Below are 25,505 nucleotides of genomic sequence, written 5' to 3'. Positions count from 1 at the left end.
TCAATGCCTGAAATTGTGCTCAAGTCTCTCCTCATAGAAATTTAGCGTGCATTTTTTTTTCTGCATCTCCTCCTCCACGAGATGTGACAGAAGGGTTTTAGGCTCTGGAGCCAAAGCCACTGTGTTCAAATCCTGGATCAATCACTTTGTAGTTAGCATTGAAATAAGACAAGGGCCATGTTAGAGAAATAGAATATGCAATAATCAGATTAATCTAGCTCCCTAATGATCAGAATAAGATAAACAGAAGGAAGGATTTTGTTTAGTCCAATGGAAATGTTTATAACTTAGTGTGTGTTTTGTTGGAGTGGATCTTCTCTGAGTGGAAAAATATAGTCTGATAGCTGAGCAGGGTTTTGTTTCCGTCACTTAACAGCTCTGTTACTTTAGGCAGAAGGTACATGTCCTCTCTGAGCTGAGCCTCTTTTCTTGCTGGCGAAAAGGAGACCTGGAAGCCAGCTTCCTTTTAAGTTTATTGTGAGGATTAAATGAGGTAATTTGTAAACTGCCTGGAATGTGGCAGTTACTATAAAAATGTTAGCTCCTTTCCCTGGCTTTCAGACCCAGATGTGTTTTGTTATGTAAATTTTATTTGGTGACTAACAATGCTTATCATACAGACATTTATTTTTCTTCCTTTTCTGGACTGCTTTCTCAGAATGTAAGCGCTCAGGGTGAAGTTTTTATTTAGGTTGGCAGAGGCTGATCCCTCAGGTGAAACAAAGAAGGGTGTCTCTCCTGTGACTGCGAGGCAAGGACAAAGACCTGAGAGTGGGCCGCAGATTCACTTGGTCTCTCCTTCCTTTATTTAATTGCAGTATAAAAAAGAGGGCAGCCATGTGACCAGTTACTGCCATGAGACGATGCCTGGGTGGGTGCATGATGTGCTGGGCCGGAACTGGGCTTGTTTCACCGGAATGAAGGTGGGAACCACCTCGCAGAGTGTGAAAGTGACCACGGCACACCTTGGCAGTCTCCAGGAAATGTGAGTTGTCACGAATGAAAGATATATTTACTCTTGTTTTATACTATATATAATTATGAGTGTATATTAATTCTTGGAAAATTTTATTTTGATCATGTAAAATTATTTGACTTGGACACAAATCTTTAATGGAAAACTATTATATATTGACTGACATAATTGAGAGAAGAAAGCATTTTTTTTTTTTCCCCAAAGCACTCCAGAAGTAATGCACCAATGATGTCTTTAATGAAAATGTATATGAGGACTATAAATTGCAATGACTAATAAAGAAAAATAATTTTATTATCGCCAAGTGAAAGCATGTTGCATAATATTTGTAGATACGTATGTTTATGTTGTGACAAGTGTAAGTGATAATAATTGAACATAAAATTTAAACAATGGTGATTGAAATTAAAATTCTTAGAATTTATACAGTCTGTGTCACTTGTTAGGGTTGCCACAACAAAGTACCACAGGCTAAATGGCTTACACAACAGCAACTTATTTTCTCACAGTTCTAGAAGCTAGAATCAAAATCTAGAAGCCAAGATCAACATGTTGGCAGGTTTGTTTCCTCTGAGGCCTCTCTCTTTGGCTTGCAAATGTCCATCTCCTCTCTGTGTCCTCATGTGACTATCCATCCCTCTTTCTGTGTCTTCATTTCCGCTTCTTAGAAAAACACCATCCATATTGGATTAGGGATCACTCATATGACCTCTTTTTACTTTAATTTTCTCTTTAAAGGCCCGATCTCCAAATGTAGTCACATGCTGAAGTATGCTAGAGGTTCGGACTTCAGTATGAATTTTGAGGGGACACAATTCAGCCTATAACATGCAGTTAATGTTTCTGTTAAGTTAGGTGTACCTTAAGTAACTATGAACCACACAAACAGGAGATTTCTGACTTTTATTAGTTTGGGAAGGAGAAGAAAAATAACTATTATTGGTAGCAACTTTTTCTGTTTTACTTAGTTGTGAAATCCATGGAAAGTACACCTGAACAAATCATCTGAAGCAGGTCATACAGGAAATGACTGCAGCAGAGGGGTGGGGGCATGAGTTTAAGGAGCATGAAATGTACTTTTTAGGAAAGTGCTGACCTGGATCTAGACTAATCATGCCCCCATTTTTTTTTTTCTTTTTGAAAGAGAGAGAAGGGTGAGAGGTGAGAAGCATCAGTTCATAGTTGTGGCACTTTAATTATTCATTGATTGCTTTCTCATACATGCCTTGACTGGGGATCTCCGGCCGAGCCAGTGACTCCTTAGTCAAGCCAGCAACCTTGGGCTCAAGCCAGCAACCTTAGGCTTCAAGCCAGTAACCTCTGGGCTTAAGCCACCGAACATGAGGTCATGTCTGTGATCCCACACTCAAGCCAGTGACTTCACACTCAAGCTGGTGAGCCCATGCTCAAACTGGCGACCTCAGGGTTTCAAACCTGGGTCCTCAGCATCCCAGTCTGACGCTCTATCCAACATTGATAAAAACATTAAATCATTATCAATGTGGCTGTACATTTTTTCTTACTAATTTCAGTGCTGCCAGGCTCTTTGACTATATCAAAATGGTCCCTGTATGAACATCGAAATTAAGAGAAAGAAAAGTTCACAGTATGAATAAGATGTTACTCGGCTTAGGTATATCTTGCTTTGGAAAGTTTATGGAAGTCTTGGGTAGTGAGTCACACTTAAGCCACCGAATCTTATTTAGTAGTAATAATATGATAAATTCTATAATTCTTAGCACCTGGCACATGGGTATGATACACATTTGAATTAAATGAATAAACAACTCCCCAAATTTTCTTGCTTTGTAAACATGCTTTGTGTGTTATATTTATTTACATCTGAATCCAAGTGTTTAGCATCAGGTAAACCAGTGCTTCTCAAATTTTAATGTTTGTGAGTCATGAGTGGTGGGGAGGGAGGATCTTATTAAAATGCATAAACCCAGACAGTCAGGGTTGCATTTCCAATGAGTTTACAGGTTCAATAACCAAAATTTAGTAACAAGAATATAAACCGAATGTTCATAGGAAGTAATTGTTTTAATCATGTAGTTATAATATTTGCCATGCTTTATATACATTATATACTTTGCCCTCTTCTTTTTATTATTATTACAAAATTATAAATGTATATTATAGAAATTATAGGAGGTATAGAAAGATGGTGATCCTATGTCACCACTCAGAGGTAACCATGGTTGGCATTTTAAAAATGTACTTACAGTCTCTGGCTGATTAGCACTGTGGATAGAGCATTGGCCCAGTGTGCAGAAGTCCTGGGTTTGATTCCTGGTCAAGGCACATAGGAGAAGAGACCATCTGCTTCTCTTCTGCTCCCTCTTCCCCTTCTCCCCTTTTTCCCTCTCACAGCCAGTGGCTCCATTGGTCCTATCATTGGCCCCAGGTGCTGAGGAAAGCTCAGTTGGTCCAAACATCAGCCTCAGGCACTAAGAATAGCTCAGTTAATTCAAGCATCAGCCCCAGTTGGCAGTTGCTGGGTGGATCCCAGTTGGGGTGCATGCAGAAGTCTGTCTCTCTATCTCCCCTCCTCTCACTTAAAAAATGTACTTACAATATAAATATATATTATATTTTCCCATACTTGGTTAATTTTGTATAAACTTCTTTGATATCCTACTTTTTAATTCAATGTAATGTTAGCACCCTTGCATATCACTAAATAATCTTGTAGACATTTAACTAAATAAACTATATAATAAAATAAGTAGCATTATTATTATTATTATTATTATTATTATTATTTTGAGACAGAGAGAGAGAGAGTCAGAGAGAGGGATAGACAGGGACAGACAGACAGGAATGGAGAGATGAGAAGCATCGATCATTAGTTTTTTGTTGCACTTTGCAACACCTTAGTTGTTCATTGATTGCTTTCTCATATGTGCCTTGACCGTGGGTCTTTAGTAGACCAAGTAACCCCTTACTCGAGCCAGTGACCTTGGGCTCAAGCTGGTGAGCTTTTGCTTAAACAAGATGAGCCCACGCTCAAGCTGGCAACCTCCGGGTCTTGAACCTGGGTCTTCCGCATCCCAGTCTGACGCTGTATCCACTGCGCCACCGCCTGGTCAGGCACCATTATTATTTAATTAGCCCCTTTTCTTAGAACATTTGTTTAGGTTTTTATAATCTATCACTGGTATAAGTGTTTTATTGAACATCTTTATATATACATCTTACTTAGCTTGAACCTTTATTTTCAAAGGAGACATGCCTATATCTCTCCTCTGGTAAAAGTGGATGGTGACTTTTGGATTCATAGGTTGTCTCTTCATATATGAGCCAAACCCAAATTTACTTTGCTGCCAGAAAAACAGCTTTGTTTGAACAAAGGATATCAATACAAACTGTACTATAACCAACATTTTATTTAAAATATGAGGGGCGATGAAGAGGATGTATTTCAAAAGCCTCGTGTGCTTAGAGCCAAATTAAGTGAATTTTTCAGTTCAAAAATTGCTTCCAAGGGTACCTTAGCTAGGTCGTATTCTGCATGTCTTACTATAAAATGACTCAAGTACAGTGAACTATCATTAGGGTGAAGGATGGTTCAGGGATGCTTAATATTTTGATTTTTGTTATATGAAATTGGTTTTATTTTATCTTATAATTTCAGTTTATCTAAATTTTGTGTTCTCTGTATTTACTGTTGCTTGTCTTAATCACTGTAATTCGACATTGTGTGCCTCTGTTTATACTGTGGTGCACTGAATGTGTGGAATATTTAATACATTTTTATTTTAGAATAAAGACTATTTTGAAGATTGGAACAAAGTGCTAATGTTGTATTACACACACACACACACACACACACACACACACACACACACCAACAAAAAACAAAAAACTGCCTTCCTGAAAGATTATACCACTTTCCGCTTCAGCCCAGAGTATAAGAGTGCCTATTACAATGGAGTCTATTTACAGCAGTAAAGAGTGTACCTAAAGCTATCGTATTTTTGTTGGCAGGTATTCTAATAGGCTCTACAAATATAATCACGGCTTTGTGAAAGCGATCAATTCCGCTCAGAAGTCTTGGACTGCAACCACATACAAAGAATATGAAACTTTGACCCTAAGAGAGATGATGAGGAGAGCTGGCAGTCACAGCAGAAGACTCCCCAGGTCATAAAGCGTATTACCGTGAATAAAGATAATTTGTATTGAATGCGACTCCCCTTCCAACCAGTGTCTCCTCCTGGATTGCCACCACTTTACTGGTCATCCCAACTTAAATTTTTTTCCGTTATCTTTTTTTCTGACCTTTCCCCTCAACTATTTGTGCATACTGAAATGCTCTCCCAGTCCAATTTATGCGTTTTGCTTTCACAGCACCTGCTGTTTCCATGACTCCCTTTCTAAACGCAGGCTTTATTAGGCCTTCCTGCCTCTTTCCTGCATTACGGATCAACCTCCTGCCTCCTGTCTCTCTGGTCCTGTTTAGTGGTCTCTTTCCCTCTCTGCCCCCATTCTTTGCCAGTCTATAAAATATTGCCAGTTTCGTCTTTCTATACTAAGCTATTATCATGTTACTACCATTAGCTAATGAATAAATTTAACTTGGTAGCAAATACCATCTAAATTTAGCCATAACTATATTTAATAAGGTACTGTGATCTGCTTTTAAACATAACACACAGTTACCAAAAACTTTCCTTTCATATAATCTCCATTCATACCCTTCCCTTTGCCTCAAATCCCCCTCAACTTGCCTGTAATAACTGTCAAATTTGCCCCCTGCAAAAATCTCCAGGTCCTCTCTCTGTTTTAAGGCCAACAGAAAATGATTCTTGTTTATCTATATACCTTTACTACGCTCAGCCAGAGTGGCGTTTCCAATCTTCAGCTTGTATAGCCCATGGTGTTTTCTTACTTTGGGAAATTAGGTTGTAATTCTTTTCATTTATAATATCAGGAATTTGGTAGATTTTTAAAAATTATTTCAAAACTGTAGCTGGATCTGTCAGAGTACATAGTACCTTAACATTTGCTGAGTAGCGCAGGACACTTCCCTGACGCCAGACCTTGGTACAGGAGAAATTGATACAATTGAAGGGCAGGAACTGGAAACCAATAGATGCTAATGGGATTCAATAAATTGTGTGGGTTGGTATTTTCCCTTAGTACATCACAACATTTTCCAAATTTCTGAGAATACACTGATTATTTCCTTAATGTTAGAGTCCTTCGTTCAAATTTTATTGCTTTGAACAGGCCACTAATTGGTTAATTGTTAACTAACTAAAATGCATTCTAACTTTTTATCTGCAGACTAATAATCCTAATTCTCTGGCATTTCCAACTATGAGGCTATTTGCAGATTGTTCCTATCCAATTGATAACATTCTCTCATAGTTCTCCCCTTCTTCATACAGAATTTTATACAATATTTCTCAATTTCTAAGGAATTTCTAGTCCATGGGATGCTCTTGAAAATTGAAGCTGGGGAATGGAACATATCCTATCCCTTCTTAGTGTCATAAACTAAAGGAGTGGGGGTTCTGCCTGAAAGATTTGTGTCTCAGACACAACTGCTTTGCCACGTGCCGGGTGCCAGGTGCCTGAGGAGCTCCTGGGCTGCACTCTTCTCTCCCTCCACCCAACCTGCTTTATTCTGGAGAGCGGGTAGCTTTATGCACGGCTGCTTTCGTGGCTACGGCTCCATAGAAGATTTGTGATATGGAGATGGGATTGAGTGAAGTTGGAAATACTGAAGCAGATATTGTGATCTAAGCTGCCTCATTTTCAGTAGCATTTTGTATAGAATAGAAATTCAGAGATTCTTAACTTTAGGTGTAGGGAGTTTGTGCAACTGCTGAAATTATAGAAAAAAATGAGTTGGGGGGCTTCTCTTTGGGTCCAGAGCTTTTACCAGATTCTTAAAGAATCTGGACTTAAATGATTAAGAAAGAGCCAGTAATGTATAATGTTTGTAATTCCCACTTCTCCATCTCCCAGATTCCTCTTTCACTCTCTTCATTTTTACACCATTCAGCTTTAGTTGTCATGTTTTTGCTTTGCATGTGCATTAATGGGTAAACACTCTGCCTATGGAGTGGTGGAAAGGAGGGAGTTAATATTTGAATACTTCTTGTGTGCCAGTCAAATCTATCAGCATCGTATGACATGGATGATGATGATGGTAGTTATCATCATAATATTGATAGCTTAATAATATATTAAGGACTTATCAGGGACAGACATTCCTTTGAGGTAGGTATGCTTATACCTATTTTAATAGTAGTCCATTATAATTTTGTGATGTTAAGATCTTTGACTAATGTCACACAGCTAGTATGTGGTGAAGGCATGTTTAGGAGGTTGGTGTGGCTCTGAGATACCGGCCCTAAAATTACATTATGCTGCCAAACTTCAATTCCTTTTTGATCTTGCATATTTCTTAAGTGTTTTCTTAGGTTTATACAGAACAATCAATGAGTTAATATCTATTGATTGAATCTTTTGGTCTCTCAATGTAAAAGCATAGAAAGTGTTTATTTCCTTCCAAAATTTGTTTGTACCCTAGTTTTTATTCATAAGTCTTAGAAGAAATATCTAAGTTTTATTCTCCCCCTGCGCTATATATAAAATTTTCATGAGGCATAGCTTACTTTTTATTATTTTATTTTATTTTAAGTGAGAGGAGGGGAGATAGTAAGACAGACTCCCAATGCGCCCTGACCAGTATCTACCCAGCAAATTCGTCCCATCTCAGGCCAATGCTCTGAGCAACCAAGCTATCCTCAGCACCTGGGGCTGACACTAGAAGCAATCTAGGCACTGGCTGCAGAAGGGGAAGAGGGAGAAGAGGGGGAGAGGAGGAGGGAGAGAAGCAGATAGTCACTTCTCATATGTGCCCTGACTGGGGATTGAACCCAGGACATCCATATGCCTGGCCAATGCACTATCCACTGAGCAAAACAGCTGCATGGTTTTTTCTTTCTCTTGGCTATTGCATGGACATTATTCAAGTTAAGTGTTTTATGCATTACTATAATTTCTTTGTATTTTTTATGGTAATTTCTGTATGTTTCATGTTTCTTAATGCTGTCTTTCATATGGTCAAAGATCACCTCATGTTTGTCTTCTAGCATTGTCCTTGGCTTAGTTAATGTTTTTGTGAAAAATTAATTGACATTTCTGTATGGCAGTGGTTCTCAAAGTGTGCACCAGGGCACACTGGTGCACCCCAGAAGATTTTCAGGTGCGCCCTATGGTATTCCAGAGAAATATGTGCCTATTGGGGACCAAAAAACCAACAGGGTTTTTGGAGTTTAGATTTTTGCAGGACAGAGGTGTGGGGAATTGGCTGTAAGCTGACAGTCTGCCCAACCCCCCACCTCACTTGCCTGATTAGGTTGCAAAAGGCTGTTAAACTGTGGTGCTGGATTGTTTACACTACCCCCCATGTTCCCCAGAAAGACTAGAGGCAAATTTCTTCTATCCTTTGTTTGGTGTAAAGTTAAGCTGATATGTATGGTGGGGGTTTTGGATTGATGATTAAACATAAGGAATTGTCTTTTGAAGCCTTTTGGATTTCTATAAAAGAAGAATATGTGGCAATATCTTTAAAAGCTTTGAATATTTTACTATAATTTTCAACACTCTATTTATGTGAATTAGGATTTTCTACCCTCAACATAATTAAGAGTAAAAAGAGAGGAATTCTTCAATGTATTGACAAGGAAATGAGAGTTTGCCTTCCAAATATATGCCCAAATATTGAAGAAATCACTAGGACACATCAGGCTCATGTTTCTCATAAACACAAGAATGAAAAAACTTAACACATTCACACTGGGACCTGCCGAATTTACTAAATCTTACTAAGAATGTATATAAAAAGATAACTTCTTTGTCTTTTTTTAAAATTTTTTAACCCCTCTTTTTTATGAATTCTAAAAGACATAACTCAAAAAATGTAACATAAAAATGTTTTTTAATGTCAGAATAAATTTTATTTTGTCATTTTTATTTCATTTAATTACCATAAAAGCATGCTTGGGCTTTATTATTTTTTATTTAGTATTTGACTTAATTATTATAATATATTTCTCAGAAACTTGTATATTGTGCACTTACAATTAATTGTAAGATTTTAAATGTTCCCCAACTTCAAAAAGTTTGAGAACCACTGCTGTATGGAATATGCTGTCAGTTCTTCACAGTTCTCAAGGTTATGATTGCTAGTCATAAGTGATTTTTTCTCCTTTTATCTCACGTTTCTTTTGCCCAGCATTAACATATATCCTCTCCAAGGGATGTGTATGAGAGAAGGCACTGCTTGGGATTAGCTGCAGAGGACATAAAGTCCAGAAATAACCTTTACCAGTGACTGAATTGGAACCTGGTGAAAACCAAGTTGGTAACCACAGGAAAGTTAGACCACTGTGGTATGATAATACCAGGTTGAGTAAGAAATTGAAGTAATTTATAATAATGGAAAAATAAATGTTACCACAATATAACAGTAGTGCCCTAACACAAGAGTTGTTGGGCTAGAGAGAAGTGATTTTCTGTTGGGTTGGTGGGTGGAGGCTGTTCTTTAAAATCAGAAGTCAGGGGAAAATCTCTAAGGGGATTTCTTCTAAGCAGTAGGCAGCAGGCATTTTAGATAAAAGGCGCAGCAGGATGAAGACATGGAACCCAGAGCATTCTGCAGACTTGGGGTTAAGAAGTCAACTGTGACCAGGGCTAGAATGCTTTGTTTGTGTGTTTTAAATCTCTAATACAGAGAAGCTTGCAGAACAATTTTCTCATTTCCAGAAAATGTCTATTGATCATTTTATCATCCCAGGCAACTCTCTGTATATTACTTTCCAAGCATATGATGAAGCAAGTTTGTCTTGTTTATGGAGTTAGTCTCCCTCCTTTACACTTAGACCTTTTGTTTCTGGGTCTACTTCACTTCTTTTACCACTTCACTATCACTAGCACCCATCTCCTGAGCCAGATGTTGGCAATTCGGTAATTCTTCAATCTGTTTATAGCCTTTGTGGGCCACCTCTAACCTCCCATGTCTACTTTCTTGGTCAAAATCTGTTAAAAGTAGGAGAATGCAGCTTTTGAAGAATACTAAAAATCATTGCAGTGATGTGTAAAACCAGTGTCATTTCACAGGGAAAAATTACTAAATCATGAAAAAGAAGTGGATAAGAAAGTTGTTTGTACAACTTAGTTGTATAAAAGATGCATTATATAGATTGTCATATGACTGTGCCATAAACTCATTGAAACGTTTATGGGACAAGTGCTCTTTGGGTCTGATTCTAGATCTTAGCCAGCCAGGAGGTTGAAAGCATGGAATTAGAGGTTAGGAAATCATTCTTAAAGGAAAGGCTATATATTGATGTCAAATGTATATTTTCATTTCAGGTCCAAACCTGCACCACTGACTGCTGAAATACATAAAAAGGTTTTAAATTTGCCAGCATCTTGGGACTGGAGAGATGTTCGTGGTACCAATTTTGTTAGCCCTGTTCGAAACCAAGGTAAAAAAAAAGTCTAATTTTTCATCCATTTATTATGAACCATTTATTGAACATTTTCCATGTGCCAAGCTCTGGAGTAGATTATGGGATACAGAGATGAAATGGGCATGATTCCCTTGAGTAAGAAGTGGAAATGACATAGCAAATGAATACTCACATCATTATTTCGTATCTTTGACAGACTGTGATACTAGATAATCTCTCCAACTGAGCTTAGAATTTCTTAATTGTCCTTCTCAATATAGGTTCCATGTAGCTAATGAAATTAATCAGAGTCATATGTATGCCAAACCCATTTGCCTTCCAAGTAGGAGAGACTCAAGTAGAAACAAAGAATGCATACAACTAAAATTCCATAGGTGGTTTGCTGGAATCCTATTTGCTACCTGTCTTCCCATTCTTTGCCCTGACCTCATTATTTAGTTTTTAATTACTATAGAAGCCTAGAATTTTTTTTTCTTTCTGATAGGCGTTTTGATCTGTGACCTTTGCATTCACTTTATGTCAGAATATTAACCTGGCTTCCAAAATAGTGACCTGGGAACAGAGCCCAGGTTTACTAAAAGTATCACTGTAATTTTATTTCATCAGGTATTTCCAGAAATTGGATCCAATATGAGTAGATTTAATAACTCTTTCTATAATAGCACTTGATAGCAAATTATCTTGTTATCCTAAATTTTAGCCAAAAATGACTTGGAGAATCATTTATATAATACTCAGGTTTATTACTTCTAGTTCATTTTGAAGATAATTGCAGTACACGTGACTGATTTGCTATCATAAAATAGGCGTAGTGTTTGCTTTCTGGAAACATTCTGATTAGTGTCTCCTGAGAGGATTATGAGTTAATAACACCCAAAGATAAATTGTTCTTACCTTTTCCTAAAAATTCAATGATAATTAGCCTCTCCCACATCTCAGCATCCACCACTGACCCTTCAGGTCCACCCTTATTGAATTCTTGCAAAGTGTTCTAAATGTACAAGGCTCTGAGCACATCTCATAGCAGCCAGGCAGCAAAGTTTCTGTCCTTCAGCCAACACCAGAGGACTCACCTCTCTGTCTGTCTTTGTTCCAGTTATTTCTAGTACTCTTGGGCTCTAGAGAGAGTGTAGAAATCTTTCCCTGCCTTCTCTTTCTCTGGGGAGGACTTATTTGGAAATGATATATTGAAAATGAGAGAAATTTTAAGGTAATTGAGAAATGATTGGAAAGTGAAATTAAAGGATTGATGTTAAAGAGAAGATTAAAATTTTCTGTCATCAAATAGATTTCCTATACTTATTTGAGAGAATTAAGTAAATCCTGCTTGTCGGTGTTGATTATGAGGACCTGGCACATGGTAACTTGCACTGTGTTGCAAATTTATAAAGTATCTACCAGGTATTAGGAATTTTTCTTTTTTAATGGCTGAGGATGTAAAAACTAATATGACATGGTCCTTGTCTTAGAAACTTCTAAGCAAAACATTAAAGTACAATGTGATAAATGATTTGAGAATGTGTTTTTAAAATTCATTGAAAGCATAGGAGAAGGTGGAAAGAAAAGTTTAGTTCCACTCACTTCCCAAAAGATATGATGACGATATATGTATGTATAGTCAGTGATGACAATAACTCAAGGGAAGGAAATTAGACTTTCTATAGCCAGATTCTCTGACATCGGTTTTCTTGTAGCTTGGAAAACCTAGTAGTCTCCAAGTTCCATATTTCTTGAGTGTTATAAATATGAGTTGTACAGACAGGTATAATTTAAAAAAAGAGAATTTGATAGATTAATTGCTTTTGAATTAATTTGTCATCTGTTTTATCTTTTTCAGTACTGGAGAAAATAATGTACTTAGAGGTTCCTCTTTGAGTTTCTTTTGGTTCTCTGTACTTTCAGTTGGGAAAAAAATAATTTCTCTTTCTGCTAATTGGGCCACTTGGAAATTTCCACTAACTTTAAGAACACTGGTGTTCTATATAACCCAGAATCAGAATTAGCCATAGTTAAGGGAATTCACGGCTTATGCAGCAAGCAAATCAAAATTAATGAAAAGAAGACATATTGGGAGGACAAGTGACATTTTATCTTTACACTTGAAAACAGCTTTAAGCACCAGACTTATAGCTAGGTTGACTTTAAAGTAAGAGAGGGAAGAGAACTAGGAAATTGAAAAAGATAAATTTTCTTAGTTTTTCTTCTGGCTGTGCTGTCTTTATTTATTATGTCTTCAAGAGAGAAGAGTGGTGTCTCTCAGGACATGTTAATTGGGAAATACAGAGTCATTTTATAATGTTTAAAATGTAGTTCATTTCAGTCTTGTTTTAGATACTATTTATACTATTAGAGCTGGAAGGCAGGGACCTTAAACTGTCTGCTTCACCATATTCATTTTATACACAAGCTACTGAGAAATGCCAGAAAAGTCAAGTGACTTGCCCAGAGTCACACAGCTGAGTGAGAAAGCAGGAGGGAGAGGGGGAAAGCGGGGAGAAAGGGTTAGAAGGAAAGGCTGACTCCTTACTCCTGGTTTAGTATGTTTTCTGCCATTGGAAGTTGCAGCTGAACATAGTTAAATTGTGTGAAAATCACATTATCTGCTTGAGATATGAAAATTTGATCATTACAGAGTTTTGTCTAGGCCAGATATCCTTCAGGCTTCTGAAGGAGTAGTGATTCTTCTAGAATCTAGACTCTGGCCTTGACTTTTGAAAAGTCATTAATTACTTTGACAGCTGACACATTCTTCTGGGAACTGCAGGGGCTTAATGTAGGTTATCTATTTCCTTTTCTCATTCCTATGATTTCTCTGTGAACAGAGCACATTCTTAGCTCTTGAATGTACATACGGCTTGTCCTTCCCACAGTGCTGCATGGTCAGAAGTAACCAAGAGAAGTTATCTCTATGGCTGCCATGAGCCAAGAATGCTGAGTTGCCAAAATGGGGCCATTTCCAGACTCTTGTAGGATGTTATTATTTAGAAAACAAAAATGAAAACAAAAACCTGGTGTTTGCCTGACCTGTGATTGCAGAGTGGATAAAGCATCAACTGGAATGCTGAGGTGCCAGTTCAAAGCCCCAGGCTTGCCCAGTCTAGGCACACACGAGAAACAACTACTATGAGTTGATGCTTCCTGCCCTTGCCCTTTATTTTCTTTCTCTCCTCTCTCTAAAATAAATCAATAAACTTAAAAAAAATTCTTTTTGTGAGACAAAGAGAGAGAGACAGGGAGGGACAGACAGATAGGAAGGGAGAGAGATGAGATGCATCAACTCATTGTTGCAGCATTTTAGTTGTTCATTGATTGCTTTCTCATAATGTGCCTTGACGAGAGGGCTCCAGCAGAGCCAGTGACCCCTTGCTCAAGCCAGCGACCTTGGGCTCAAGCCAGTGACCTTGGGCTTCAAGCCAATGACCTTTGGGCTCAAGCCAGCAACCATGGGGTCATTTCTATGATCCCATACTCAAACCAGTGACCCCACGCTCAAGCTGGTGAGCCCATGCTTAAGCAAGCCAGTGAACTCAGGGTTTTGAACCTAGATCCTCAGCATCCCAGGTCGATGCTCTATCCACTGTGCCATGCTTGGTCAGGCAATAAATAAAATAATTTTAAAAAATAAATAAAAACCTGGGTATTTCATGATAGGAACATTGGCTTTGGCTATTTACTGTCACTCATGTAGTTCTTTGACATTCTATCACTTGAAAGGTGACAGGGGGGTTCCTAAGGATAGTGTTTTTTTGATGGTTTCAACAAAATGTGTAAATTAATTTTTATCTATTTAGTAACTAGATGACAGAGAAAGAAAATTTGGAGATTTATTAAGATAGATATAGACCCATAAACTGAAAAGGACACTAGGCCTACATTTGGAGACACCGAGGCCCTAGTACCTGCCATCTATTAGCTTTGTGACTTTGAACGGGTCCTTATTGCTTCTTTCTGAGCCTCAGGGTACATATTATCAAGTGACTGGGTTGTACACTACCTGAATTCTAAGGCTTCTTTCCAACTGTTGTATTCTAACGTTTATAATTTAGGTGATCCCTCTGCAGCAAAGACAGTATATGATATAATATATAGAAATCTGGGATGTTTATCAGGAGAATTTTGGGGAACATTAGAAATGGTAGCAGTTAAAGGCTACTAGGGCTCTAACACATTTTAGGTTTGGGAACCATGGTTTGATTGAATTACTTACACAGGGCTCATATCAGGGTCTAAGGTTCAGTGTCCCTTATAGCTCAGAAACAAGAACAGGTTGACTTATTTCCATCCAAGTCATTCCCCCTCCCCCTCAATGTAAATATGTGTCTGTTGTTGATAACTTGACTCTTCTTCCTACAAACTTGCATTGAATTCCCTCATGGCATCAGGCACCAAGATGAAGAAGACAAATTTCCTATGAACACTCCAGTAAATTTATAGTATAATTTGTGGGGAAAAAGAACCTTTAGTGATTCAAGTAGAGGTTAGGGCATTGGAGACTGGACATAGAGTATCCTGGATTTTCTTTTCATTCAGGGAAGATTATGACTCAACAGTTACCTTCTCCGGGTAAGGTATTTTGAACATAATGTTCTTTTGAATATTTTCCTCTGACAAAGGCAGTTACTAAATTACTAAATTCAGATTTACTAAAGAGAACAAAGCTAACATTCTCTTTGTGTAGAATGATGTTTTTTGAATTGTAATGTTGCCTGTTCACTGATCTTATTTTATGTAGGTAAGGGAATGCTCACCATTCAGATAATTTGTAACTAATATTAGTAAAGTGAACAACATACCAGTTGTGTGTAACTGCATTTAATACCAGTGTCTTAGATTTGGTACAAACATATCACCATATAGAATTTGTATCAGTGGCAGAGTGAAAGAGGCTATATAATAAAAGAAACATTAAAATTATGTTGATTTCTTTCTGGAATTATAACAAGTAGAAACCCCAATTTTCTTAAATATGTGCCATATTTTCTATTTATTTCTTAACTACACATCTTGAAGAAACAGAAAAATAATATTGTTTACATAAATTACCTCATAATACAACATTTTTTTTTTTGGAATGGCAACTCTGTTTCTCGCATATACTTCCTAGGTAAATTGATTTTGTCTTTGCCAGAGCATCCTGGTGTTGAATAAAGCTGTATTCCCTTCTCCCTCCCTCCAGGCAGCCACCCTCGTGTTCCTCTGACCCGTCGGTCCCTTTTAGGGACCATGGCTCCATGGCTGGGGCCCTCACCCCTTAGAGCCGGTCTGCTTTCAGTTTCACCACCTATGTCTGCCTTATGTCCTTATTTCCTCATTGGCCACCTGCAACAGCATATCCATCATTATAATTACTCTTACCTTTCTTGGACATTGCTGTATATTTGCATCTTTGACCCTGGCTAAATCTAGTTCTCTACAATACACCCATACCTGAGCCATTGTTACAATATACTAACAATAGGGTTAGTTCCACCCAGCAAGTTGCTTTAGAAAATGCTGCTCTAGAGATATTTAAAAACTCAGTTTACACGTATCTCATTTCCCTCAATAGTGTTCTCTCAATGGCCCAGAATGTTGCAATGTAAAATACCTCTTCATGATCAAGAATACTCTCAAATGCTTTGCAGAAGTTAGGACTTTTTTGTTCTTTTTGTTTTTTTCTCTTAAAATATTCTCAAGGAAAGCCCCATATAGTAGCATTTGCCTTTTGATGAAAAAGCTGAAGACTTAACGTTTGCCTGTAAGGTCAGTCACTTTTCGATTGAGTCTTCTTCGTTGTGCTCATCTTTATGCACAACAACAGCAACACTCAGTATAAATATATTAATGTATCTTATCCACTCAGCTTTTCCTATGTTTCTTTGTGAGTGCTTCAAAGGACTCTTGGGTTATGTGTTGTTGTTTTTTTCTTTTTCCCATCACCAGCATCTTGTGGAAGCTGCTATTCATTTGCTTCTATGGGTATGCTGGAAGCAAGAATACGTATACTAACCAATAATACTCAGACGCCAATCTTGAGTCCTCAGGAGGTTGTGTCTTGCAGTGAGTATGCTCAAGGTAAGTGTTGTATTTCAGGCACTGTTTAACTGCGTGTGGTTGGCCATTGTTGGTAAAGGCAAAAGGATGGTGTAGGAAAGAGAGCAACAGTGTCTATAGTCCAAAAACCCGGGTACAGATTCTGGCCCTATCACTTATTAAAGTGGTTTATAATGAATTTACTGCACCATCCAGCATAATGTCAACAGCTACTATATACTGAATGAATACTGCCTCTTGGGAGCTTTTTATATATATTACCCAAGAAAGCTCAAAGCCTTGAAAGAGCAGATATAACCCCTAATTTATTGATAGAGAACAGACATGAAGTTGTTGTATATTTTGAAGGCCACACAGCTTCTAACCCTTAGTGTTTCAGTTCCCACTAAGGTCTTCCTCTAAAGCCTAATTTTTATTAAAATCAAACTAATACTGGTTTCTCTGTCAAGTAATTTTTCGATTTTGTATGTACATTTTAAAAACAGAAACTCCAGTTGCTGTTGATTCAGAAAGAAACATTCCCATTTTAAAGTTTTCTCTGTCAACCCCAGATTTGAACAATCAAAAGTTTCTCAGTTCCCCAGTGAAACTGCTGGTAAATGATGATTGGTCAGTGACCTTTTATTCTTTCTGTAATTCTTATCAAACCCTGACATTGTGACCTCTAAGCTCTGGGAACTCTGATGTATCAAGACAGCCCTTCCCCTATGAAGAGCCAGGGTGTGGTGTTTGGATATTTAATAATGACAATAATAGTGAACTTTTGTTACTTTTACATGGAGTAGTTTAAACCCACAAGAAAGGTACTATTGCTGTATATATTTTATAGATAACTAAACAGAGGTACAGAGAAATTCTTCACACAGTTTTGGATTTGAACCTACATAGTCAGGCTTCAGAGCCTCCCACGTAACCACTATGCTATAGCTACCATCAGGTGCTGAATATATGTCTACTAAATAGATAAGGGTGAGAGGATAGTGAGCTAGATGGCCAACAGCTGGATGAAAAGTGACATTAAAACTAAGAACTACTGCCAGGGTAACCAAAGATGAATGGAGTAGAAAAGAAAGAATCGGAAACAGGACAATTTCTCCTTGTGCCCCTTTCTAATGAGGGGGTAATAATTTTGTGTTATTCATCCTCAGGCTGTGAAGGTGGCTTCCCATACCTCATCGCAGGAAAGTATGCCCAAGATTTTGGGCTGGTGGAAGAGGAGTGCTTTCCATACGTAGGCACGGATTCACCGTGCAAACTGAAGGAGGACTGCTTTCGCTACTACACATCTGAGTACCACTATGTGGGAGGTTTCTATGGGGGCTGCAATGAAGCCCTGATGAAGCTTGAGCTGGTCCATCATGGGCCCATGGCAGTTGCTTTTGAAGTCTATGATGACTTTCTCCACTACCACAAGGGGGTCTACCACCACACTGGTCTGAAAGACCCATTCAATCCCTTTGAGCTCACTAATCATGCTGTACTACTGGTGGGCTATGGCACTGACCCAGATTCTGGGCTAGATTACTGGATTGTTAAAAACAGCTGGGGCACCAGCTGGGGTGAGGATGGTTACTTCCGGATCCTCAGAGGAGCCGATGAGTGTGCAATTGAAAGTATAGCAATGGCGGCCACCCCAATTCCGAAGTTGTAGGGTGTATCTCTCAGCATTTCACAGTAACCACCATCCGTTATGAAAGGTGATGGCTTATTCACAGACTGGAGACGTTTACCACAGTGATCTCAGAAGATTACAAATAGCTTCCTATGAAGATTTTTGCCTTCAAAATTAAAACTGTCTTTGATTTTAATATACCTTCTCATTAAGCATTGGCCTAATTCTTTCTAAGTACTCAATTAAATGAAGTTTTTATGGATGATGGTGAGCTATGCACTAATGGACTTATTAATTTTCTAATTGAAACATGCTATATATTTTTAAACAGTATGAAAATCCCATGACAATATGGCAATAACTATTAAACTTTTTAAAGTTTTTTTTTGTAAACGATCAAGTGATATGTGTTACAGAATTCACATTGTGTACATAAGAGAAGTTCCACCACTGGCTCCTTCAGTTATGTTCAGATTCACTGTGTAGTGACACATAGTATAGAAGTACTTAAAGAAGGAAAAGCATTTGAGGGTGTTTCAATTAAAAACAAACAAAAACTATGAAACTTTATGATAGTGGAATATGATCAAATAATGACTAGTGAATGCTAAAATCAACCCTGGATATTTGATGAACCAAAAGTCATAGAGAAAAGAAATCGGAGTTTTCATAAAAATCTTGATATTGGTTAAACTTTCTTATGGTCTCTCCTCGGTTTGGAAATATTGATTAGCCTTCATTAGGTGAGCAGTAATAGCTCAATTAGTAGAATATTAGCAGTATAGATTTGGACAGATCTTTGGTTCTTCAATGATACATTTTACAGTGGTATGAAACCTCTATGCTGAGTAAACAAATGGCATCTATGTATCAGCAATGATGGATTAAGCAAAATTAGGCAATCAGAGCTCTAAAACAGAAGCAAGAACCACAAGACATGGAAGAGACCATAGACAGAGATCATGCAATCTAACCTCTGTACAGAAAAAGAGACTATGACTTAGAAAGAGGACAAGTAATTCATCTAAGGTCACACAGGTGGTATGTATGGTGTCATGAATAGCACCTCCATCTTCTAAGTCTTGTTTTCCTTGAGCAACCGAGATACTAATCTCAGCACTTTCCACGAGAGTATCCCGAATCCTCAGGGATACCAGGTGCACACTTGGAAATTTCACCTTAATGTGTTACGTCTCAAAGTTCTGTCTTGAACCTCATGTATTTTTTGGATTGAGATTCACTACAATGACATTTTTATTCTACTTGAACAGAAGTGGCATTCCAGGAGCTTGCCTCATGTTTAAGATGTGTCTTCTTGGGCTTCCTTGTACACTGAGACATACCTTTGACCCTTTCAACACATGAAAGGCCTCCAGGGAGGTGCAGTTTCTTTGTTACTGTTACTGATTAAATGTAATTTTAATCCTACTTTATGCCCAGCCTTGTTGCTATGTGAAAGTGTAAAAAAGAATGTGAAATTATGCATGAATTTTTCTTCACTAAAATTTATAAACCTGTCAGTTTAACAGATATAATTTTATTTAATTATTTAGTTAGTTTTCAGAGACAGAAGGGGGAACAGACAGGAAGGGAGAGAGATGAAAAGCATCAACTCATAGTTGCGGTACTTTAGTTGTTCATTGATTGTTTTCTCATATGTGCCTTGACCTGAGTGAGAAATGAGGGGGAACTCCAGCTGAACCAGTGACCCCTTGCTCAAGCTAGCAACCATGGGGTCATGTCTGTGATCCCATGCTCAAGCTGGTGAGCCCACACTCAAGCCAGTAACCTCAGGGTTTCGAACCTGGTTCCTCATCGTCCCAAGTCAACACTATCCAGTGTGCCACCAGCTGGTCAGGCTCAAAAGCAATTTTATTAACATGTACATGTGAGCTTATCCTCTGGTTTTCGATTGGACAGCAGTTAGCAGATACATATGAGAGCAAGTCATGAAGATGCAGAGCACCCATGGTTTTGAACAATTTTCTGAAGGCCCTGGCTGAGTTCTATAGGGAGATCATTGCTGTTATCATTTATTAAATACTTTGGAAATTATTGAGCCTGCTCTGTGGTGGCATAGTGGATAAAGTGTTGACCTGGAATGCTGAGGTTGCTGGTTAGAAACCCTGGGCTTGCCCAGTCAAGGCACATATTAGAAACAACTATTGTATTTTTCACTCCATAAGACATACCTGACCATAAGACATACCTAGTATTTTAAGAAGGAAAATGAAATATTCTAAATCAAATGGTGTGTTAAAATATTTAATAAAATACTTTATCTTTTTGTTCCATAAGATGCATGGGCATTTTCCCAAAGTGTGTCTTATAGAGCGAAAAATACGGTACTAAGAGTTGAGGCTTCCCACTCCTGCTCCCTTCTCTCTCCTCTCTCTAGAATCAATAAATAAAATCTTTAAAAAATATATACTGGAGGGCTCTGGCTGGTTGGCACAGTGGTAGAGCATCGGCCCGGCATGTGGATGTTCCAGGTTTGATTCCTAGTCAGGGCACACAGGAGAGTCGCCCATCTGCTTCTCTACCCCTCCCCCCCTCATCTCTCTCTCTCTCTCTCTCTCTCTCTCTCTCTCTTTCTCTCTTCCTCTCCTGCAGCCATGGGTTGATTGGAGGGAGTTGGCCTAGGGAGTTGGCCTTGGGCTCCATGGCCTCCACCTCAAGCACTAAGAAGACCTTGGTTGTTGAGCAATGCCCCAGATGGGCAGAACATCGCCCCTAGTGGGCTTGCCAGGTGAATCCCAATCAGGGTGCATGTGGGAGTCTGTCTCTCTGCCTCTCCTCCTCTCACTGTATAATAAAAAAATATATTGGAAAACTAAATATAGGCATGAACCTAACTGCCAATGGGAAGCAGCTCTTATATACATAGTTTGACTAGGTGAGGACAAGCAAGGGATTGAAGAGGCCCTAAGTCCTTGATGGCGAACCTTTTTATAAAAACCGCCCATTTTTGCAGTGCTGGTCAACCTGGCCCTCCCGCCAACCAGTGGGCGTTCCAGCTTTCATGGTGGGCGGTAGCAGAACAACCAAATGGTGCCGCAATTGGCCCACCATGAAAGCTGAATTGCCCACTAGTGGGTGGGAGGGACCAGGTTGACCACTGAAAAAGTGGGCGATTTTTATAAAAAGGTTCTCCATCAGGGCCCTAAGTCTTCAGCAATTGTGAATGGGGTTGCCCACAACAAGAGCTTAAGTTACAGTGAACTTCCCCCTGCATTTATTTGCTGTGGGAGTCTGCTTTTCCTGTATCTCTTTGACAGAAGGTCACTTATTTCATCCACAGTCGAGGAATTACAATGACTAAATAAAACATTATGGTTAAATGTGATTAAGCTGTTAAGCGGTACAAAAAGCAGCAAGTTACATTCTAAGATTTGTTTTTGTTAGTGTTACTAGAACATATCATCAAATTCTGTTGACAAATTAATCTCTGGAAAAAATGGGATGTCAACTCTGGCTAACCTCCCCAAAGATATTCCCAGAAAGACTACAGTGAAAATATTCACGGACGACGCTTCTGGCTACAAAAAGAAACTAATTGTACTCAGGCCGTTTAGCACAGCACGACACTGACTTTGTGCCTTTGTGTCTGGATAAGATTTCTGGCTCTATCACTTATTCCCATAAGACCTTGGGCAGTTTCCTTAAACTACTTGTGCTTCATTTTCCTCATTTATCAATGGAGATTATGGAATAGATATCTCTCATTGAACTTTTCCTTCCTGAACTCTGGCTATTACAACAAAGGAACCAAATGGATTTGCAGTTTGGGGTGACATGATTTGCTTTATTTCAGGTCAGGCCTTTCACCAACCCAAGTAGTTGAACTAACTAATTCAGATAATGGTTTTTCTGGTCATCCAGACTTGCTCAAGGAACTCGGACCTGTCACCGCTGTACTCAGGAAGTAAATAGATTTGCATAGGAAGGGATCAGTGTACTTACTTCACACGGTTCTCAAGGATTAAATGCCTTCAGATATGCGAAGTATGCAGAAGGTGCACTTGGAACGTAAGTCTGCTTCTTCTGACCTCAAATTGTAAAGTTATCTTTTGCTGTGGGAGTAGCTAAGACATATTCCATTAATGAGCAAAGTCTACCCTACTGGGGGGTGGGGGGGCTTAGGAGATTTCCTTTTTAGAGGAAGTAAACCAACAGGAACACTGGTATAGAGAATCCGGCAGAGAAAACACTTCAAAAGTTGAATTAGGGAGGTGATTTTAATTTTTGGGTCTAGTGTTCTTATATCCCCTGCCTGTCCTCTGCTGCTGCCTATGTGGAGAGAACAGGTGTGAGGTGGACAAGTTTAGATGGCAACAGCAGAGCTAAAAGTTGGGCTATGGCTGAGAGAAAAGTCACTGACTTTGATGCAGGAAGTGACTAAGGCTAGTCCAGAGTTGTAACAATTGGATTTCCTATTCGGAATTTTCCTATTCGGAATTTTCCTATTTGTAATTTTTCTATTAGGATAAGGTAAGTATAACAGATTCACACAATAGTGCTGGAAGGTCAACCAGCACTGTCATTAAAATAAAAATGGGTCTTGCAGGTGAGAGAACATGCCTGAGCTTCCAGCTAATAAAGATAAATCTAGACCCTGGTGTGTCTAGAACTTTCTACTGTGCCCACTGCCTCCTAATTAAGAAAAATGGAGAAAGCTAAATGTGAGACAGATGACTTCACCTTACTCTGTTAAAAATTATTTATAAGATCCTTTCCAGTCCCCAGATCTTTTTCTGGTTGTTTGGGAGGAAATGCTCTAAGCTGCTCTCCATGTGGTTTGGAAAGTTTAACAGTTTTCTCCTAAATATAGTCATGTTAATATTTATGTTTCTTAATTGTAGTATAGGTTTGTTTTTGGTTTAAAGATAAATAGAAACTTCCTGACCAAGATAGGAGAGCTTTTAGATATATCAAATTCTTCTGCTCTGATGGGAAGTACATGGACTTGAAATTGTGTATTGGTTGTAGGTCAGTTAGCCATTGAACCTTAGTTTCATTAGCTGTAAAATATTGACCTCATTGAACCGTAGTTCTGACTGAAATGATCAATTTGCCTGACATTGCGTGGGCAGTAAAATAAGTGAAACCTCAGCAGGCCTGGCATGCGACACAATGTTCTCATGGGGATAGTGTACGAAAATTGCAGAAGGTGAACTAGCCTTTGGACAGAAAATGTAACACGTGCCTTTATTGGTCTATTTTTCCTTTCAGAAGTCCATTTATTGAGATCCATTTTCTTCAAGTGCTTTATAAGAGTTAGGAAGAGTGAAAAAATTTGACCTTTCCTTTTCTGATTTTGAGACTATGATTCTAATGCAATACTTTGATTTTAAACTTTCTGTCCTAAATGGCAATTTGTTTTTTTTTGAAATTCAATTCTGTAGGTAGTTAAATAGGGAAAGTGTGATAAACTCCAAACTCTCCAAATTGAGAAAAGAAAAAGCTGAGTCATTTCTTCCCTTGATGCAAAAAGTCTAAAGAGTGAAATCCTAGCAATCAATTGAAAAGAAATAAGTTGGAGAAATAGCCTTCCCCTGAGGAAATGAGGGAAATGCCATGAAGCTAAAGTTGTGCATTAAAGTAATCATTGAGATAATTTATTACTTTTCCTGTAATATATTTTCTTAACCTTCAGAAGTATTGAAGATTTCACTGTAGTGTAAGATAAATGATAGAAAATTAATGCTTTTAGTATCAGATTTTTGTATCCACATTCTCTCATGGGATAGCTGAAGAGCTAAGAGAAAAGCCCATTTTTCCTTCAGATAACTACTCCTGTGCTGTCATAAGAAATGCACAGGGTTCCCAAGAGACACAGTCCCCGTTCAGCAGGCTGATTCAATTGCATAACAGGAGGAATCTGGAGAGAAAGTTAACGAAATAGCATTGTGCCGTAAAAATATAAAGGGCTTTGGAATCAATCTTGATTTTGAGTCTTTGCTCCTCCAATGTTTGTTGTTTGGACCTAAGTTCAGCAGTGAGATCTGTAGTCTTCAGTGTCTTTGCCTGTTTAAAGGTGATGCTAACACTCTCAAGGGTTTTGATAAGGTTTAAAAGAAGAAATGAGTGTTTATGTATTACTGTTCTTGTCTCTTTAAATATGTTTAAAGTGCTTTACAAAGGTAAAGATGCATTACAAAATAAGTTAAAAATAAGCGAACTGAAATAATAGAAGATAAAAGTAGGTTACTACTGTCAACAAGGTCTGTACAGAGAGGGTACGGCACATTAGCTGATAATATGGTGGAATTATTCTACAGCACTTCAAAACCAGCGGTGATTTTGCCTCTCAGGACATTTATCAATGTGTGTAGACATTTGAGTCATCACACTGGGGGAGAAGACACACCCCATCATGAAACATGACCTGGCCCAAGTGTCAGGAGGGCCAAGGATGAGAAAGCCTGCCCAGCAACATGCTAACTCCCGTACTATTGTTGCCCCTGGCAATGAATGAATGTTATGAACTTTAGAAGAGGAAGAGAATTCTGAGGACCAGAGTTTTTCCAGAAGCTTCCAGAAAGTATACAAAGCTTGAGTTGTGAAGAATCAAGAGGAGAAGTAAAAGCCACAGAGGCCGAGGGAGTGGGTGAAGACTGAAGTAATGAGAGCAGATGAGGGCAGCCCCCCTCATTTCAACACGGCAGATTGAGCCCTTTCAGAGTAGCCTTTAACCATTAGGAATTCACTGATATGCTTTTTAAAGATATAAAATTTATTAAATACATGGCCACAATTAATCTTAAGAATTGTGCTCATTAGTGGACCTGACATTGGATGAACCATTATTTTAACAAAGAAGAAGGGGAGCAAATGGGAAGATAGAATGATGATTGGAGGCCCATATGTGTGAGGAAATTCTGTCATAGGAGAAAAACACATCATCTCAACTCACCAGACATTTGGTCAAGATAAGGATAAGAAGAAACAGGGTAGATTGCAGGGTTTTTGCTGAAAAAGAACATTTGTTTAAAGCATTGATCTTTCACCTTTGCTAAGTCATAAACCATGAATTCTTTTTTTTTTTTAAGATTTTATTCATATTTAGAGAGGAGAGAGAGAGAGAAGAGAGGAGGAACAGGAAGCATCAACTCCCATCTGTGCCTTGACCAGGCAAGCCCCAGGTTTCGAACCAGGAACCTCAGCATTCCAGGTTGACACTTTATCCATTGTGCCACCACAGGTCAGGCCAATGGATCCTCTTGAGATTGATAAATACTCTGGAGTCTTTCCCAGAAAAAAAAATGCACATGCTCATCCTAAATTTGCATAAAATTTCAGCATGTTCTTGGAGAGTTACAAGCCCCCCAGCACAGAAAAGCATGCTTTTTGTGTGTGTGGCACTTTTTCTCCCACTGACATAGCT

At 38.4% G+C, this 25,505-nt stretch overlaps 1 protein-coding gene across 2 annotated transcripts in view; it reads left to right on the top strand.

Annotated features, from left to right (window-relative positions):
- The window catches only part of CTSC (cathepsin C), a 469,733-nt gene that overhangs the window by 20,370 nt on the left and 423,858 nt on the right, over positions 1 to 25,505 (top strand). The window contains exons 3-7 of one of the 2 annotated variants that reach the window (XM_066370425.1): positions 819 to 985; positions 4,967 to 5,122; positions 10,373 to 10,488; positions 16,396 to 16,527; positions 17,655 to 18,505. The exons of the other annotated variant lie outside the window; for it this stretch is intronic. Of the exons in view, the coding sequence (XP_066226522.1) occupies positions 819 to 985; positions 4,967 to 5,122; positions 10,373 to 10,488; positions 16,396 to 16,527; positions 17,655 to 18,157 (1,074 nt within the window). The 3' untranslated portion in view covers positions 18,158 to 18,505. Of the gene's footprint in view, positions 1 to 818; positions 986 to 4,966; positions 5,123 to 10,372; positions 10,489 to 16,395; positions 16,528 to 17,654; positions 18,506 to 25,505 lie in introns of those variants that run through there. 2 annotated transcript variants of the gene reach the window in all.

The sequence above is a fragment of the Saccopteryx leptura genome, chromosome 1 (assembly GCF_036850995.1).
Source record: "Saccopteryx leptura isolate mSacLep1 chromosome 1, mSacLep1_pri_phased_curated, whole genome shotgun sequence".
NCBI lineage: Eukaryota > Metazoa > Chordata > Mammalia > Chiroptera > Emballonuridae > Saccopteryx > Saccopteryx leptura.
The sequence above is the reverse complement of the archived record's forward strand: the minus strand, read 5'-3'. Positions and strand labels throughout refer to the sequence as shown.